General features: G+C 42.2%; 1 protein-coding gene across 3 annotated transcripts in view; it reads right to left on the bottom strand.

Annotated features, from left to right (window-relative positions):
• PDPN (podoplanin) overlaps nucleotides 1-12,620 on the bottom strand; it is a 32,516-nt gene extending 19,896 nt beyond the window's left edge. The window contains exon 1 of one of the 3 annotated variants that reach the window (XM_050931574.1): nucleotides 12,177-12,620. In XM_050931574.1, the coding sequence (XP_050787531.1) occupies nucleotides 12,177-12,246 (70 nt within the window). In that variant the 5' untranslated portion in view covers nucleotides 12,247-12,620. The remainder of the gene's footprint in view (nucleotides 1-12,176) is intronic. The other 2 variants (XM_050931573.1, XM_050931576.1) reach the window with 2 other exon arrangements.
• Between the last annotated feature and the right edge of the window lie 6,398 nt (nucleotides 12,621-19,018).

Raw genomic sequence — 19,018 nt, 5'->3', positions numbered from 1 at the left:
GACTGTTTACTACTTGTTTCTGGTGAGCCAGGGTATTAAGGAATAGTGTATATTATTTGTATTGTGGTAGCACCTTGACCAATCAAAGATCAGGGCTCCATTGCACTAGGGATGTAAAATGTTAACCGGTAAGCATTAGTCTTACCGGCTAACTCGCCTTAACCATTAACCCCTGGGCCATCCGGCTGACCCTAGCAGCCCCGCGCCGGCTGGCCCGCTGACCCCAGTGGCCCCAGCCATGCTGCCTGGCCAGAGTGGCCGGAGCACTGCCGCCCAGCTGGAGCAGCCCTAGCCACACTCCCTGACTGGAGCCACCCCAGCCACGCCCGATTGGTTAACCATTTAAATGAAATATTTTTAATTGCTTAAACAGTTAATTTTTTACCTGATATTTACATCCCTACTAGGCACTGTATTCGCATAACATCACTGCCCCAGTGATCTTATAATATAATAATAATCTTGTGTTGGAAAATACTGTAAAAATCCTTCTATCTAAATTATTTTTTTTAAATTGTTTGATTTTTCTCTTCTATGTTTGAAGATGTTCTAAAAGAGCAAATACTGATACATATTAAATGTTTCCCTGGAGCAGCTCTAAACCATAAATTATTTAATAAAGGCATTTCTCCAGATCTGAAATGGCTACTGAACATCAAATATTTAAAAAGAAAAATCCAGTTACTGAACAGAAAGTCTAAATGCAGATACAGAATAAAATACTTTGTCTTCAGCCCTCTTTGGGCTTACAAAGTAATGTCTTTACATTACAATATTTGGATTAGAATGCTGTATATACTGTGTGTAAACCAAGAAACATCTGCTTGAGAGTCCAACAACGGAACTTGTCAGGATCAGTTAAAGTTATAATCCCGCTCCCAACTGAAAAAACATCCCTTATACACTAGTCGTAGAATAAGCACAGATGGAGAAAACCAATGAATGGAGGAAAACCCCACATGGGAAGTGAAAGAAGTTCAGTACATGCATAACAAGAACCCCATTCAAGAAAATTAATTACTCTGTTGGCAGTGCTACGGCTTTCAGCCCTTAAGAATTACTTGATACTGTGGGCACTGAAAGGAAACAATGCAGCAGAACAAGTAGAGCATTAGTGAGCTTCACAAAGAGAGACATGAGGGGCAGTGAAATAATCCAGTTTTGTATGCCAAAGGTAGTGTAAGAAATCTGTCTTTGTCTGTATGTTTGCATTAGTTATTTATATAGTGCACATCCTGAAAGAGCTCCATCTCTTTATCTTCGATTAGATAAGATAAAGAGGTGACTTGATCATGGCATATAAGTACCTTTATGGAGAGAAAATATCAAGTACTAAAGGACTTTTTAATCTAGCACACACAAAAAAAAAACATATGAACAAGGACCAATCCCTGAAAGCTGAAGATAGATTAATTCAAATTAGAAATAAAACATAATGTTATAACAGTGAATGTGATTAACCATTGAAACAAACTACAAACAAAGGGAAGTTGTGGATTCTCCATGTCTTCAAATCCAGGCTGGATGCCTTTTTGGCAGATAATCAAACATTGGGCTCAATATATTGGAAGTTGGGTGAAATCCTGTGGCCTGTGTTTATAAAGGAATCAGACTAGATGATCTAACAGTTTCTTCTGGCCTTAAAATCTATTATTTATTTTTGGGTTTCAGTTGCAAGTGAAAAGGGTTTGTAAACTCTCATTAGTTCTCTGACCCCAAAAACCAGAGGTTTGCAAAACTTCATACTCTGTTACGTTTGTCAACCCTAAATCTGAATTCACAGTGACCAATGTAGTTAAATGCATTTTCCACATGTATACTATTGTACACAAGGAATGAACTCCATCTGAGGCGTGGTCTACACTACAGCTGGTGGTTGTTAGTAGCATAACTCAAGTCGACGTAGATCTACTTACTGTGGGGTCCTCACTACACTATGTCAATGGAGTACAGAAATTGATGGGACAGCAGTCTCCCATTTATTGAGTGTGTTTTCACTAGTGTGTATCGATTGCAGCAGTGCCGATTTGTCTCCGTAGTGAAGACAAGTCCTGAGTCAGTGAAGACCAAGCCTGGAATCCCAGCCCCACTGAAGTCAATGAGAATGTTTTCATTGTCTACTATGGGGCCAGGATTTTATCACAAGAGTCATACTGGAGAAAACTTACGCAACTGGGGCAGTCCCTTATTTATGAGCACCTCTCCAGTCATAAAAGCAGTGTAGAAGGCCCAGTGCTTGCAAGTGCTCTTACCGTAATAAACCAGCATGTGTAGCCTGACTAACAAGTAATCTTTTGGTTACAAACCAATGTGAGCACACAGGAGAGGAAAAAATGTGACTCGGATTTCACCTTCAAGCTTTCCCAAGTTTAAAATATTTGAACAAATCTGGGAGGAAACTATCTTCACTGGGAGTGAAATTCACCTCATGCAAGTGTTCAGCACAACACCCATTCATCCCTTAAGCCTTCAAAAGGGGGCTTAATTGGGACTTAAGTAGTGCATGGGCTTGGTCCATTAGTGACCATGTGCACAGATATAAATTTCACCCAAGCTGATCCAGACTTTAGGGGGAACCACTGCAGAAAGCAGCAGTTCAGTTTGACATCCATTTCTGTTATTATTTCCAAGCAGTTTGTAAACATAAACATTCCCCTTTGGAACCATGACTCCCTCCTACCACTGCCTCATCTCTTGTCATTGTTATTTCAGTTGTAGATTGGTGCAGATGTGGATTAATCAATGCATTGTGCATTGCCAAATTCTAAATGGGTGCATTCCAGTTCACAGCCCCCAACTGCTATTGAGTTGCAACTTCTCACACCACAACCAGACACAATGTCTTTGAAAGCTCAGTATTGCTTTGAAAATATTTCAAATGCTTAGACATCCCATGGCCCACATCTGAAAAGATGAGTTCATGGTTCACTGTTTATCATGGTGTGACAATCTCCTGGAGAAGCCTCTTATGATTATTTTCAAAGTAGGCCTGCTGTGTAGGTCAACAGAATGAGCAGGAATTGCATGACAGATGTCAGTTAGCATGTCTCTCAGGTATCTCCAAGAAAAACAAAGAAGCTTTAGAAGACCGAAGATACCAAAACCACCTATCAAGCTTCCATATGTCACATCAGGAAACATTGGGAGGTGCAGTCCACACTGCATCACACAGCGTAGAGATTTTCATGAAAGCCAAGGGACCGTCATCTACACATGCTACCCTAAGCTTGGAGGAAACCTGGCTTCTTTCCATCCCCAAATTAATTGCTACCTATTGGATACAAACTAGTACAAGATTGATTCGGAACAAGAGTGTGGGTGGGTGGGCGGGGAATAGGAGCTTTTGAAGAACATTATTTTCAGCTAGAGCTGTGAAACTCACCAGTTTCTTTTATTTTGGTTTAGGTGGCACTTCACAACCTCTAGGTTCAGCTCTAGATGCAAACTGGTCACCTGCTTCACAATTTCCATGGTCTCAGACTTCATTCCACACACAAAGTTCTTCTTAATATTCAAAAGACTGTGACTTTTAGATTCCTGAAAAATCCTATTTACGAAACTGGTGGAGGTGGCAAAACTGGCAGATTATCCCATTAGTTGCTGAGTCATATGTTGCTGAAGCTAAACTACCCTGGTTTTTCCTTCTGGAAGGAAAGACTTTACGGTCAATAAAAATTTCTTTTGGAAAAATATTGCAGGATACAACTGTGGTGTTCTCAGGCAATATAGGAGCAAAGACACCTGTACATGATTCCAAGATGGGAAGCAATATATTCGCCATGCCACTCTCCAAAATGTTGCTTGGATAGTTTTGCCAAAGATCTGGGGCCAGCTTCTGCTCTTTATGTGCATAGAACTAAAGCCAGAGTTAGGCTCTGCAACTCTACTTACTGCTTTGTACATTTAATTTAAAGGAGCAGAGCTGACATGTCACTACTTGTATTAAAATGGTTATTGCAAGATATGAGGTCTTATGAATGTACATATTAATTTTTAGCTTAGACGGTGCCATTGTGTGGCATGAAAATTATGCTATTGAGGAAGAGGAAACACCTCTCCACTTAACGGAGCTGTTTAAGAACTGGGCTGTACTAGAAAACTTAGTGCCACATTTGTTCTACAATATGGCTAATGTCGTCCTTACTGCTCATCATGCTTCTAGTAGGGCCAAATTCTCTCCTGGCACAGTCATCTCCATTATGATATCAGACAATTTTGGTGCTTAGGGTTTATTCTCAGATTTTAGGAGCAAAGTCGCTTCTTATTTAAAACGTTCTTTACCAGAGGGCTAAGTCTGGGAGGCAAAGATGGAAGTTTGAGAGAAACCACCACCAATAATGTGGGATCAGAAAGTTAGACCAAGGAAAATCTATTTGTGTCTAATAATACCCCCAATGGTGCCATGGTGAAATCTTCATCTAGGCCAATGAAATACCCGCTATTATGGGCTAACTAAATGCTTGTGTTTCAGTCGGACCCAAACCACCAGTTCCCCATCTTGGCATGTTATAATTAAATATTATGTGGTAGCCTACTTTGCAGACACTGCAGTTTATGAATGCTACCACAGATTTAGTTCATGCTGAAAAAATGGAACTTTCAATCTGATTAACTGTATCCAAACCACAAAAGAAGTATTAGGTAAGTACTTGGAAGGGAGACTTCCTGAGCACCTATGGCTGTTAAAGATCCTATGGCATTGTTTGTAACAATGGGTGTATTAACCTAAGTGTCCGGACCAAATTCTACCTGAAGTAACTACATTCTCCATGCTGAAATTCCCCTTTGGAGACAGCGTTCTTCACTTCTTGCCGTAAACTATTGCATTCATAGTGTTAATGTGTGTAATATGCAGCTCGTTCATTCTACTCCAGAGACAGCTGCCATTTAGTAGTGGGCAAAGTGATCCCTATATATCCTTTACTTACCATAGATCTAACCCCCATGAGTCTGAGATTCAAATCCCTGGGTATGGACCCACCTTTGCCCCTTATTGTTTGAGTTCTGAATCTGCAAGGAGCCTTTCTTCTGGGACTTGCTCTGATATGGCCACTTCTGGAAACGGAAATTAAAAGTGGTGGAAAACTCACAAAAACAGCTGATCTCACAGGGTTTCTGACATTTGAGAACAAAATCTCACAAGAGCAGCTCTCTAGATTTCAAATCCAATCTTCTTGTCCATGATTTGGTTTCAATCTCAGTTTAAACCTAATCCAGAATAAGATCCAACCCTACCACCTCTGCTCACTTCTCTCTACATGTGCAATGCGTTGTTTTCTATTATGGATGGATCACTTGATGATTACCTGTCCTGTTCATTCCTTCTGGGTCACCTGATATTGGCCACTGTTGGAAGACCGGATACTGGGCTAGATGGACCTTTGGTATGACCCAGTATGACTGTTCTGATGTACTCATGTTCTTACATGACAGTTACTTAAGAGTTTAAGTACAAAGAATCTGTAACCCACTGAGTGGGTTCCACATTATTGCCAACTGAAAAATCACGGGTCAGGCCCCCAAATAATCCTATTAGCTTAAAAATCATGGCCTTTTGAAAAATAATACATTTGAGGTTCTTTTTATTTACCTTCTGGATTTTGAGCTGTTAGGGGTCACATTTTCAAGTTTTTTTTTCTCTGCAACTAGAAAATGACTTTTTAAAAATGAAGCTGAAGTTCTCACTTACACACATGACTCCAGCAGCTGAGGCTTTAACAAAAATATAAAATATCATGAAACTCAGAATAAAATCCTGAGAGGAGCAACAGTGGACTATTCGGAAGCATTGCATGGCTGTTTTCAGAGTGCTGTTGGCTCTTTTGTCTTATAATTCTTAATGGTAGTTTGTGACTGAAAATCATGGCATGACACGTGGCTGTGCAGTGACATTTTGAAAGGCGCTGCCCTGATTTTGTTTTTGTTGTTTAGGAAGATGTGGTCTGTGTCAATTAAACCCTGGAGTGCCTGATGCTGGTGCCCAATACATGTACTGACATATGGACTTGGGGTCTGTTTGTTTGGGTTTTTTTGGCACTGAAGGCAGGTGAATGGGAGAACTCTGTGAACCTAAGAAAGTATCTTCTTGTTGAAAGCAAGTGCCTGATGCACAGTATGGGATCCAGATGGGGCCTGATTTATGTTGCAACGTGCTTTGTCGTCCAGCCGCTCCATGTGGTTTGTGTTGCATGACAACATTTTGCTGAACTGTCGGAAACATTTCCTGTGGCTGGTGTATCTGGCCGCCACACCCCGCAGCAGATGGTTTCTGGTGCCTTGATGGGTCTAGCCAGAGGAACGAGGCCGGCACTTTTCCATCTCTGAGTCTAATCCTGCACGGCCAGCTAGCAAAGAAACAGCTGATTCTAAGTAAATCCTCTGAGCTTTCCAATACTGTGCTTAACTTTGCTCATATAAAGGACACCTGCAAAATTAAGTAATATTCTAACTGGGGCAGATGCAAGGGAAAATGACTAGAGTTCTGGAGAACTATTATCCTGAAAATGACCAATAGACATGAATATGAGGCAAAGCCAAAGGAGGGAGAGTGACTCTTTACTATTCAGAGATTATAGCTTTTTTTATTTTGCAGCAGAAAACCAGCCATAGAACCAAAGATGTCAGGAAAAAGACCAATATTGTTGATTCGATCACCACCTCCCATTGCAGGATAGTTCCTTACAATATTCTCCTTATAGAGTTAGAGCTGGGAAAAAACCTCTCAAGTCATCTGGGCTTTTTACACCTTCAGTCATGCTGTCTCCTGAGTCTTCCATGTTGGTCTATTAAATCCTCTGTCTTCAGTACTGCAGTCCCATGAATGTAGCATCTCACCTAAAGCAGCAAAGAGTCCTGTGGCATCTTATAGACTAACAGACATTTTGGAGGTGTGTATGTATATATATATATATATATATATACCTGCCCCTGGAAATTTCCACTAAATGCATCTGACGAAGTGGGTATTCACCCACAAAAGCTCATGCTCCAAAACGTCTGTTAGTCTATAAGGTGCCACAGGACTCTTTGCTGCTTTTACAGATCCAGACTAACACGGCTACCCCTCTGATGCATCTCACCTAGCATCTACTGATGCCTGATGCCTGTAGCATTTAGCTAAGCCACTACTGTTGCTGTCCCACGATTGCAACAGCTGCCCCATCTGCAGGCGTAGTAGATTTTGAATATCTCAGCCTCCAGAGGAGCCAGAAACACAGCTTTCTGGGGCTTGAGCAGTTCACCAAGACTGCAGATTTCAAGGTCCAGATTGGGTGTGAATCTGTCTTGTATTAGCCTCTTAAAGGTATGCACCTGGCATCTGAAACTACAGTACAGTAACGTACTGCACTCATCCATGCACTACAGGAGTGCAGAGTGCAGCACTCAGATAGTCCCAGGGATCTAAATTTGACAAGTACATAAGCAAACAGTATAAATTCAGGTGGTGTGTCAGCCTCTTGTACAGTGCATGCAGCACGCTGCTCATCTCATAGCAGAAGGTACACTGAATCTATGTACAATTCAAGCAGAATAAAGAATATGAAAAAAGAGGAAACAATGGCTAGGAAGAATCATTGGTATTACAATAAAAGAAGCCTTTCCTGGAACTGCTTCCTTCCCAAATATTTGATTCAGCAAAGCATTTAAACACACATGCTTAATTTTAAGTACATGCGTAAGTGCTTTGCTGAATCAGCCTCTTAATGTCCATATTTATTGTTTTCTCTGAACATATGCTCAACACTAGAAATTTGAAACTGTTTGGACTTGAATTTGGCTTTCACAAAGATTTATTACTATTCATGATGTACCTCTCCGGGTAGTCAGCAAGACACGCTCATATACACTCCATCTCTCACACATAGTATGTGGATGGGTTTCATAATTATGAAGGCCCTTCTGGAAAGCATTCAGCATGAAATCTACCCCCTGCAGAGTGTTAGCTCAAGGCCTACACACTTTTGAAGTCCTCATAAGACAGTATAAGTGGGACAGAAGTGGTGGATAGACTCTTTTGCCCTCAAAGTCTGTCAGATGTAATTTCTGGTGGATATTACAGAGTTTGTTAGCCACAGAAAGCTTCTCTGGGTATTAGTGAGATGAAAAAGTATAAGGCAATAGAAAACAATGCCAACATCAGTGTGGTTCCATTACTGCTGTCCCCTCTGAGGCCTGTGGCCAGATGTCTGAGGCATCGTGTTTGAAATAAATTCTAAATGTTTGTTACTGGTTTTCTCTTTTGTTTCCTGTTTGGGAGACCTCCCCCCCCACCCCACCCCTTTCCTCCCAACCATTCATCTTGCTGAGAAACACAGGGTACCAAACTGTGCTCTAAACAGCTGTGAGAGCTCTGCTGCTGCATTAATTGTGGGTGTGTCTGTGTCTGTTTATGAGATTTCTGTGGTGTATGAGTGTGTGGCTTCAGGCTTGCTTAAAACAATGTCCTGAGGAGGAAGTACACTAAAGTGGAGTCCAGCAGCCTGTTTGCTCTGGACTATGCTTTCTGTAATTGTTTATCATGATCTGTAACTGTACTTTTGTCTCTTTGATACACAGCCATGGTGCCAGACAGTGGTTTATCTTTGCTGGTAAATTGTTTAGGGCCAGATTCTCAGCTGGTGTAAGTCCATGGATCCAGTGGAGCTATGCTGTTTTACACTAGCTCAGGATCTAGCCTTTGCGTCCAGCTTTCAGGATGCACTTTCAGCAAATGAAAGAACTGCTGTGATCTTTAAATGGGAAGATTTTCTTTTCCAGTGACGTTACACAGACTCAAGGACTTAATTTTCATTTTCTTTTAACTAACGTGGAGAATTTGATTGGAGAACAAAGCAAACAATGTCCATTCTCTGCAATAAGGGCTGATATCCACTGGAAGACTATTTCTTAACTGAATTGGGAATTTTTCCCCTATACTAAGACAGACACAAAGGCCAAAGGAAAAGTTCACATAGCTCTTTGTTCATTGTGGGCCATGTTGTTGATGGAGTCCGTTTACACTTCAAGATGAAGATGTAGATTCCAGCTCAAGGAGACATTCTCACGCAAGCTCGCTGGAAGCGGAGTGTAGCTGCACTGTGTGAGCAGTTGGAGAGGTTAGCCATGCCAAGTATGTACCTGTTCACGATGCTAGGTATGTACTCAGGGCAGCTAACTCCTCCCACCACTTGTGCTGCCACAACTTCCCTCTCTCAAGCTAGCACATTTATGTCTCTTCACGCTGGAATTTACACTTCCATCTTGAAATGCAGACACACCTTAGCATCCATGGGCTGAGAATGTTTCTGTATTATTGGCTGTTCCCATAGGATTCACAGATTTTCCTCACAAAACTATTTGTACTTTTGCTGGTATTCTCCATTGCTCGGTCTGCACTGGCTGCTGTCTTTAAATCATATGTTTTGAAGGCTTGTTGGCTCACAAGTGCCCCAGATGCTTTGTGCACATCTGGCTTTGGCTAAGACTCAGAGACTTGGAAGTAGCTGATACTGCCAACCTGCTTCAATGGTACAGTGGTTGATATGGAATACCAGTATAGGAGGGGATTATCGGCAGGTCTTGGGTTGGGTATATGAGGCACTAAGTAGCTTGGGGGAAGATCATTTAAGAATCTTTCTAAAACTTTGTCCCAAACTCAAACCGAACCTGCCCTTTCAGATTCTGTCCAGGTCCAGAAATGGAAAGGCCAAAATGCCACCCAGAGACAATGCCAGGCTTATTTCTAGCCTAAGCGGAAGCAAGAAGTACCAGAAATCTTACAAGGAAAGACCCTTTCCACAAAATCTCCAGCCAGTTTTGCAGGCCCAGAGGTTGAGATAATTAAGATCGGAATAATTATGTTTAAACACAACTCTGTCTAACAGATAAATAAATAAATCATCAGCTTAGTTTATGTTGGCCAAGGAAATTGTATTAGTCCTGTGGGATTTGTTTATCCATAATCACTAATGGGTACAAGTTAAATGACAAAGTGGTACTACACCAGACGCAGATTCAACCAATGTTGGTGCTGCACCCACTTGGAATTGTGTGTCTCAAAAATCTTAACCCAAAATAGATGACAGATTAGACTATTAAAATGCTCCCCAGTCTATAGCACGGTTCTGTAAACCAACTTGTAACAGAGGTCACCAGAGTTCAGCTTCATCCAAGCTGCCCAGGAAAACCATGCTAGCACTTTGCCAGCAAGAGCTGTGTTTAAACATGTTTTTGGCTAACAGTTTGAACTGTAGTGTTGTGACTCATTCAGTGGAGATGGGCACAACACCCACTCTGTCGCAGCCACACTCCTTGTGTCAGCGCTCAGGGAAAGTAAGAGTTTTTTCCTTTCTTAAACAACTAAAAAAGCCCTCTTTCGGCTGCATTTCTGACATCCCAAAAACTGGTTACAGTAATTACAGATAGCAATTACATATCTCCCTGCTTCATTTTTTCACAGCTGGATATTCTGGTGCATTTAAAATTGGGCAGCAGCGCTGGGCGGATTCACCATTTCTCTGCTGCTCGTGAGTCATTTATACCGATGGAAAGTAAGTACAAAAACTAATGTAAAATGATGCTAAATCAGAAAAATACTGTTTGACACTTTGCAGTGATGTAAATGACTATACAAGGAGGTGCAGGGTAATGGAGATTTGAGCCATGTGTGCTTATCTTGGCGAACACAAAATGGAATAGACAAACATTTTCAACAGTGTCCACTGACTTTAGGTTGCTGTAAAGTTTGGGAGCCCAACTTGAGACACCTTGAGCCTGATTTTTGGAGGTGCTGAGCACCTGCGGTTCCAATGACAGTGGGCTAGATCTCCAGCTGATATAAACTGACATAGCGCCACAGGTTGTAACAGAACTGTGCTGATTCAGCTGAGGATCTGGTCCAATATCTTCAGTAGCTTCCCAAAAGCAAAAGCTTGCAAAATATTTTTCTGCTTTTGAAAATTCTGGGCATGATTAACACATTTTATAAAAATAGTAGCCTGTCATGCAGAATTCTGTTGGCAAAAGCCCGCTATATTACACCACTGCAACCCCATTGATGTTAATTACCTATTGGCCAGATTCTGATATCGTGATTTATATTGAATAGCACATTACTCAGTTTCAATGTGACTCATCATGGACTAAAGGTACTATTTAGTGTAAAGTATCAGAGGGGTAGCTGTATTAGTCTGGATCTGTAAAAAGCAACAGAGAGTCTTGTGGCACCTTATAGACTAACTGATGTATCAGAGCATAAGCTTTCATGGGTGAATACCCGCTTTGTCAGACACATGCCATGCGTCTCATGCTTCTGACGAAGTGGGTATTCACCCATGAAAGCTTATGCTCCAACACATCTGTTAGTCTATAAGGTGCCACAGGACTCTTTGTTGCTATTTAGTGTAAGTGATCAGATCTACCCCTATACATTTTAGCTGGATAAAAAAATCCAAGAACTCTAAGAATGCAGGGTATTTCATGCTTCTAATACCTAACATTCAGAAGACATAGTTTGCAAAATGTATTCCTCCTGAGCAGGCACAGAGCACATTTCAGAGTCTAGTTACATTTGCTTAGAACCTGTCTTAATCAATAATTTTTGCCATTTCGTACATTTCCTCAAGAACTGTCACAATACTTGTTTATATGGAAATACAGTCAAACATGCTTATAGTGAAATCAGCATTAGCAACCCCCCCTTTGAAAGTGAAGGAGTGTGAAAGTCCTCCATCGCTACAGTGCACCGAACTATACAGTGCAATCTGGTTACAAAGAATTTGTTCTTCGAATAAAAATCGCTTTGGTATCAAAGGTTCCACTGTTTAATTTCAGTTACACGAAATCATTGCTGACAGTATCCTCCTGCACACAGTACATGGTAAAACTGGAGACATTTTCAAGGGCTGTTGATGTAATGCTTTCACTGAGTGTTTATAATAGTTCCCCACTCCCTTGCATTCCTGTGTAAAAGGCAACATGCACAAAAACTGGTTTTGAACACTCAGTAAAATTTACCAGTTTGAAAACTTGGATGTGTCTCTCTCATGTTAGACACTCACTCAACAGTGGCTTTAAGAATTCAAAAGGGAGGGCTTCATAAACACAGACCAGTCCCGCTGCAAATGAATAAAAACAACACAATCTGTGTTAATTACAACAAATCATTGGAAATAGTTTCATCAAAGGATTCTTCTTACCTTCTTCAGCAAACACCCTGAAGGGCATGCTCCCTAGGAGGAAGATGAGGAGTTGAGTTTGAATAAACATCTTTGGTAGTTCTGTTAGAGAATAGGTTTCCAATCTTGGGATGAAACTATTCCAAATTCTGATTATTTTAGAGACAGCGTGGGGGAAAGTTGAAATCACAAGCAGAAATCACTGTGGAAAAACTTGGGGGTTCCAAATATTCCTTTGAGTGCAGTAGCTAGAGGGGTAGGTTTTCCCAGAGTGATAACTATATAGCTAAAGAAAAGTAACTGAGAATGGAGTCAGCATTTTTTGTTAACTCAGGGGTGGGAGGCTATCTAAGGTGGTCTTGGAAAAAAAAAGAGTCAGGCCCGCCCTCTGCACTCTGTTTGGCCAGCACTAAAATTATGATCTCAGACCAGGTTTAAAGTTACAAGATCTGCACAGGATTTTTAGAAGATGCCTGAGTCAGTTATCTTTAGTGAAGGGGGAGGGGAATTCAGGCAGAGGGAGGTGGGCAGGGAGTTCCCTCCTTTCTATAAAGTCCCCTTTCAAAAATATTTAAGGACCCAGGGTAAAGTATAGTTTCTCCTGGTTTTTTCCAGCAGTAAACTGATGGTGTTTTCTTCACTTCTCAGTAAGCCCATGTGTGTGTGTGCGTGCAGGGATAGAGAAATAATTGTGGAAGAGAGGATTTAATGCTGCTAGTAAACACAGTGTCTGATTTTGGTGTGTGTGTCTGTCTGTGTGTCCTCAAGTGACATCCTAACCGTCATCTAGCATTTAAATGTTGGCATGTATCTGCTCTAGCAAGTGCTGAGAGCACTCTGCTCTCTGAGACCCTGGACAAGTAACTTAATTTTAGCCTCAGTTTACTCATCTGTACCTACTATGTAAGGGTGTTGTAAAGCTTTATTAACTCAGATAGGTAGAGTAACTGACTGACCGTTCCTGGGACACCCCTGATCCCCCAGAATAGTGGAGTTCCTTGGTCCTCCCTACTCAAGGTCCATCTGCGCTTCCCCTCACCCCTTTTAGGAGCAATGTGCCCTGCATTCCTACCAACTGGGGCCTCCGCCTAGCGCTGGGTGTACAAAGGCCTAACACCCTATGACCACTAGGATATTCCTTAACTAGGACAGTAAAGCAAACACCACATAACAATAAATGACAGTTCTTTCCTTGGACAGGAAAGGGGTCAACTGAAAGGAGGAGTTGGGAACGGGCAAGAGTTTCAGGGATGAGAACTAAACAAGGCTCCAACCAGTCTTGTAACAACAATAGAAAGTTCAACCTGAAATCAATAGGCCAGACTGGGACAGAGGGCTTGGAGCTCAGGATATAGAGAGAGTGCCTGTGCCTGGGTGGCTGACAGCTCTCATGCCAGCAGGATGGCATCCAAAGCAGAACTGAGCCCTGGCTCCCAGTGCCTGGAGGGCCTATGGCCTCTGCTGGTCTGCAGCCCCTACAACTACAGTGTTGCCAGCTCTCGTAATTTTTCCGTGAGTCATGGGATTTTGGAGCCTATCTGGCCCCCTGCAGCCTGGAAGGGGGAGACGAGCACCCTGCTGAGCCCTCCCAGGTCTGGGGAGGAGGATGAAGAACTCCAGGAGAAGCAGAGGTGAGACTGGGGGAGAGGGGCAGAACTAATCAGGGGCCTGAGGGGCGGCAGTGAACTGATGGGGCAGGGGAATGGGCAGAACTGATGTGGGAGCAGAACTGGGAGCAGGATTAATTGCTGGGCAGGGGATGGGCAGATCTAGGGGTGAGAGTCCCAGTGGCAGAGCCAAAATCCCCTTACCCGATAAATCCGTGGAAGTGGGCAACACTAATTGTCACACACGTCTATCCTGAACCTGTGGAAGCAGCCTCTGTGAAGTCCTCAGACTGGTGGGAGCTACGCGCGTGCACACATGAATGAATGAAGGCCCACAGCCCCCGTAAGTAGTAGGTACAGATGAGTAAACTGAGGCTAAATTTGAATGTGTATATAAAGAACTGCAAATGAAAGGTGCTATAAACAGAATTCTTTTGGGTGTTTTTCCAAGCAAATACATGGCATTTGTGGGTTGCCAGTGAGCTGGTTGGCTTGGGGCAGCGTGCTTCACAGCAGTTTAAGTCAGTTTTGTATATGGCATTTGCTAGGAGAACAAAAATCTCAGCTAGAAATTGGATTAAAAATGGAAGTTTAACTTCATGATATTTTAAAACACTCTGCACTTTATTTATTTTAACCTCCTTTGTTTAAAAGATTTTGATTATATTCTATTTGAAATTTTCCCATGTGCTATTTTACTGATTTAAAAACCCATGTTTGTTCTCCCTCCCACCCATTACATATCAGGCACCTTAATTAATGCTGTTGATTCCCATCTGCGCAATGTAATGTTGATCGTTTACTCCATAGAAAATGATATACAATATCTTCTGCTACCATCCATCAAAATTACCGATGTCTTGGTTTCAGCGCCATTCATTCCATCCACTAATTTGGCTTTGGAGAATATGATGGTCTTCTTGAACCAGAGGCAACAAATAGATAAGTTCCCCCTTCCCGCCACTCCCATTGACTCATCATGCTGTAACAGCCTTCCTAGGGATTGCTTCCAAAGGATAAGACTTCTGGATTGTTATTGGCATGTGTCTTCAATGGAGAAGATCCCCTTATTCCGGTGATGAATTTGGCTTGATGTCTCAGCATGGGTCATTTTGTTTTCCCAGCAATAGCATATCCCATTTTTCAGCAGTTCTGCATTCAGTGCCAAAGGTTTAGCTATACTAGTAAGTTAAGTGCCTAAAGCCACATACGCCTTGTTGAAGCTCAGATCACTAGGAAATTAGAATTAAACACTAAAGCTCAATGTTAATTTAAGAGTTAGGAGCTTTTCTTGACTACAGCCTGCCTGGATTGTTGTCTTCATAGAACTAACTAAACAAATCTATCCATGTACTGTGTTTCAGCATGTACCAAGTTTCCTATAAAACCTGGGATGGATTATTCAGGGGTTGAGCTGATTAAAAATTTCCCAACAGAATGTTTTCTGTTGGTAAATGCGATTTTGTTGAAAATGAAACTTTTCACAGGATTGTGCCGATTTCAATGACATTTAATTTTTAAAAAATATTCAAAGTAGTTTGACCTTATCGGAACAGAACGGTTAGATTTTGTTTGTTTCAAAATGACTTGTTTAGGTTTTTATTTTATATTATTGTATAACATTTAATATCTCATTTAAAAAGTCAAAATCGGATGTTTTGACTGACTTGAGACAAAAATATTTGAAAATGTTACCTGGAAGAATTTGAAATGTTTTGGTTTTGTTCTGATTTGGAACAAAAACAAATGGAAATGTCAGGGTCCTTCCAGGACATTAGCCCTCTTTTCCCCCTTGATCAGTGAACCTATTTTCAGGTATCCTGAGAACTTTGCATGTTTAGAGTCAAATTTGTCCACATATGCATGGATGTATCTCTTGTTGGCTTCAGAATGAGAATCCTTTTGAAGGAGGACATGTAGTTTGCTGGATTAAATAACTTCATTCTTTAAAGTTCATTTAATTCTATTTGATAGAACAGAAAGTGTTCCAAGTTGGGCTTTCAAGAGGCTTCCAAAGATCAGTGGCTACTTCTGATCATTTTTGTCTAAGCCTATTATGATATATACCAATTTCTTCTGACCAGTAAGTCAGTCAGTTCCTCACTAGAAAAAGGCTTTAGAGGATTCTATCTACCGGTCTATCAATAATTTTATAAAGTCAGCTTCCAAGCACAATAAAAAGGAAAGGAACGTGCCTAAGGAAATATAGCAAATCAGTGACACAGTTGGGAAAAGAACCTAGCTCTTTCAACTTTTAATGCTCTGTATTAACCAATAGAGTATACTGCCTTTAGCTGCCACTTCAGCTAGCACTAGCTAGTGAGACCCATCCAGTTGTTATGACAAATTATTTCTCTAGTCTCTCTTTTCTTTGGTGCATGTGCATGGCTCCCTTGCATAATGTTTATGAAAATTGTTCATTTACATCCAAGGTCGAAAATGGAAGGAGAGGTCCCTAAGAAATATGTAAATGAAGGAAATTTGGGATTTGGGGCCATTTTATGACCCTGCGAATGAAAAGAAAAACCAAAACCACAAACCCGCAATGATTTTCTTTAAAATCACAGTGTTAAAGAATAATCTTCAGAAGGGGAATCTCCTTATGTATGGGCATGCACCTAGGATAAGGGATAGGAAATTTGAAACTAGATAATAGGCTAAATTCCTCCCTAGTGTAATTCTGCTGAAGTCAGAGCTCTTTGTGAAAACATATCTCGCCACATATTGTTGTTCTACTAATCTAGCCAATATATTTTGTAAAAAAAAAAAGAGAGAGAAATAATGTTTTGTTAATGAAGCAAGAGACTTCAGTTCATCCCTAAATCAGGCCCCAGTTCTACAGTTCAACCCTATTCAGCAAAGCACTTAACCATGTGCTTAACTTAACTTTACTTGATTTCATGGAACGTAAACACATGCTTAAATTTAAGCATGTGCGTAAGTGCTTTGCCGAATAGGGATGGACTATGGGCTTGGCTACACTTGTGAGTTAGTGCGCAATAAAGGAGCCCCGTGCCCATTAGCTCACTCCCTGTCCACATTGGCAAGGCACGTAGGGTGCTCTGACTCCACGGCTAGAGTGCTCCTGGTAATCCACCTCGGCGAGTAGAATAACATTTGCTGCGGCACCCGTGTGAATGGGGTGTTGCATTACTGTGCTCTGATTGGCCTCCAGAAACGTCCCATAATCCGCTTAAGTCAAGTGGCCACTCTTGTCATTGTTTTGAATCACTGCAGGAATGCGGATATGCCCTTTGAAAAGCTCTGTTTCTGACAGCCAGCTGCTTATCTGCTCTGAGACAAAGCAACCATTAGTGTGGAATGCTGTGTGTGAGAGAGGGAGGTGAGTGGGAGGGGGAGGTCTGCTGCTGTCTGAACTTACAAGACAGCATGCTGACGTGATCTCAGCCCCCCAAAAACCCACTTTCTCTCCCCCCATATACACCCCCCCATTTGAAAAGCACATTGCAGTCACTTGCAAGCTGGGATAGCTGCCCATAATGCACCACTCCCAATGCTGCTGCTAGTGCTGCAAATGTGACCATGCCAGTGCGCTTGCAGCTGTCAGTGTGGACCGACTGCAGCGCTTTCCCTGCTGTGCTCTATGAAGGCAGGTTTAACTCAAAGCACTCTACATCTGCAAGAGTAGCCATGCCCTTAGGCATGTGTGTAAATGTTTTCTGAACTGGCACCTGGATCCCTACAGATGAGTGCCAGGGCTGTCCCATACCTAGAAGCCTTACTAAGGAGACTCACCTAAAGTCTTACCAGTCAGATTCTTCAGACTGGCATGTACCAGGCTGTGAGTGGGTGAGTCACCCTTTAAAACTGCCTGGTGTTGCACAGGGCGGCTCTGTGAGGTTTTAATCACAATGCTTTAGGGGAGGAGGGAGACAGGGCCTTGAACACAAGCTGCTCTTTTGTTTTCATTTCATAATCTCTTCTTTCCTTCTGACCCTATCAGTCATTTACACAGCCTCCTGGGAGGCCAGGCTGTCTCTCTGATTTAGTGAGAGCAGAGGGTGAGAGACGCTGGAGGTGGAGAGAGATCATCCAGCAAAGTTTAATGTCTCAGCAACAAAAGCATTATGAGATCTGGGATCATTTGTTTTTCTTCTGAATCATGGGGTTTTGCAAGAAGGATCTAATCCAAAGACCACTGAAGTCAATGGAAAGATTCAGGGCTTAAATTCCAGACTTCAGATCGTATTTTTCAATTAGGTGCTTCCAGCTCTGCAGATGGGGAAGGGCTTGACCCCAGATGAATCACAGTGAGTCTGCTGTGCAGGAAGGGATGAGCCTGAAAAAGGGGCCAGTGCAGACAGCCAGAATCTGGCCGTCACTCATGGAGCTCAGAGGTGTGTGGGCTTCCTGCACACAATCACGGAGGGGTGCGGCCAAGGGATCTGTTGTTGTGTTTGCCACAAGGCTTGCCACAGATGATTTGGCCCTGCTGTACCTTCTTTGTATGCAAATTCCCCTGTAAGTTTAATTGCCTGTTTTTTTCCTTAACGCCCTGTTGTAAGCTTTTGGGTGGTATTGATTTGTGCTGTTACAGCTGGCATATGTTGCCCCAGAGAAGACTGTATTGCTCTGGTGAATTAAATAATCCCTTGCTGTATATTAATGGTGTGATTCATATCCACGGAAAGAATTCAAACCCCAGTGATACAAAGTCCGTCTGAAGGACAGGGGACCCTGCTGCACAAGGCAGCCATAATTCTTACTCTGCTGAGGGCCCAGTGCCACCCAGGAAGCCATGGAGAAGGCTTGGCGATGAGATCTGGGAAATGTGTTCTTTGGTTAGCTTCCAGGGGAGGAGCTCCAGGTGTAGCTTCAATTCGCTTGTGCAGAAATCTCAGGGAATGATAGCAGCAGAGCCACTCTCCTGCCTTCTCTCTGGGATGATTTCCCTCTGCTTCTACTAGCACAAAGGGATGCGAGTTGTGAGTCAAGTCCTAAGCTCTTAGGTCAATATTATCTGAAGTGGACCCATGCCTCTGTTTTGGGAGTTCCCATCCTGAGACCCTGATCTTTAGAGGAGCTGACCATGCATAGCTGCCACTGACTTTCTTTGCAGCTGTGGGTGATCAGCAGCTCCGTAAATCAGAACCATGGTGCCTCAAGCTAGACACCCAAAATCAGAGGCCGTTTCTGAAGCATCTGACTTCATGGTTCCATCCCAGCTGAAGGCGCTATATAAATAAATAAATACAAGGCCCAAATAATGGAACACCTGTTTTATTTCCCTTTTCA

The sequence above is a fragment of the Gopherus flavomarginatus genome, chromosome 21 (assembly GCF_025201925.1).
Source record: "Gopherus flavomarginatus isolate rGopFla2 chromosome 21, rGopFla2.mat.asm, whole genome shotgun sequence".
In the NCBI taxonomy this organism is placed as follows: Eukaryota; Metazoa; Chordata; order Testudines; family Testudinidae; genus Gopherus; species Gopherus flavomarginatus.
Note: the sequence above shows the minus strand (reverse complement) of the source record. Positions and strands in the feature narration are given on the sequence as shown.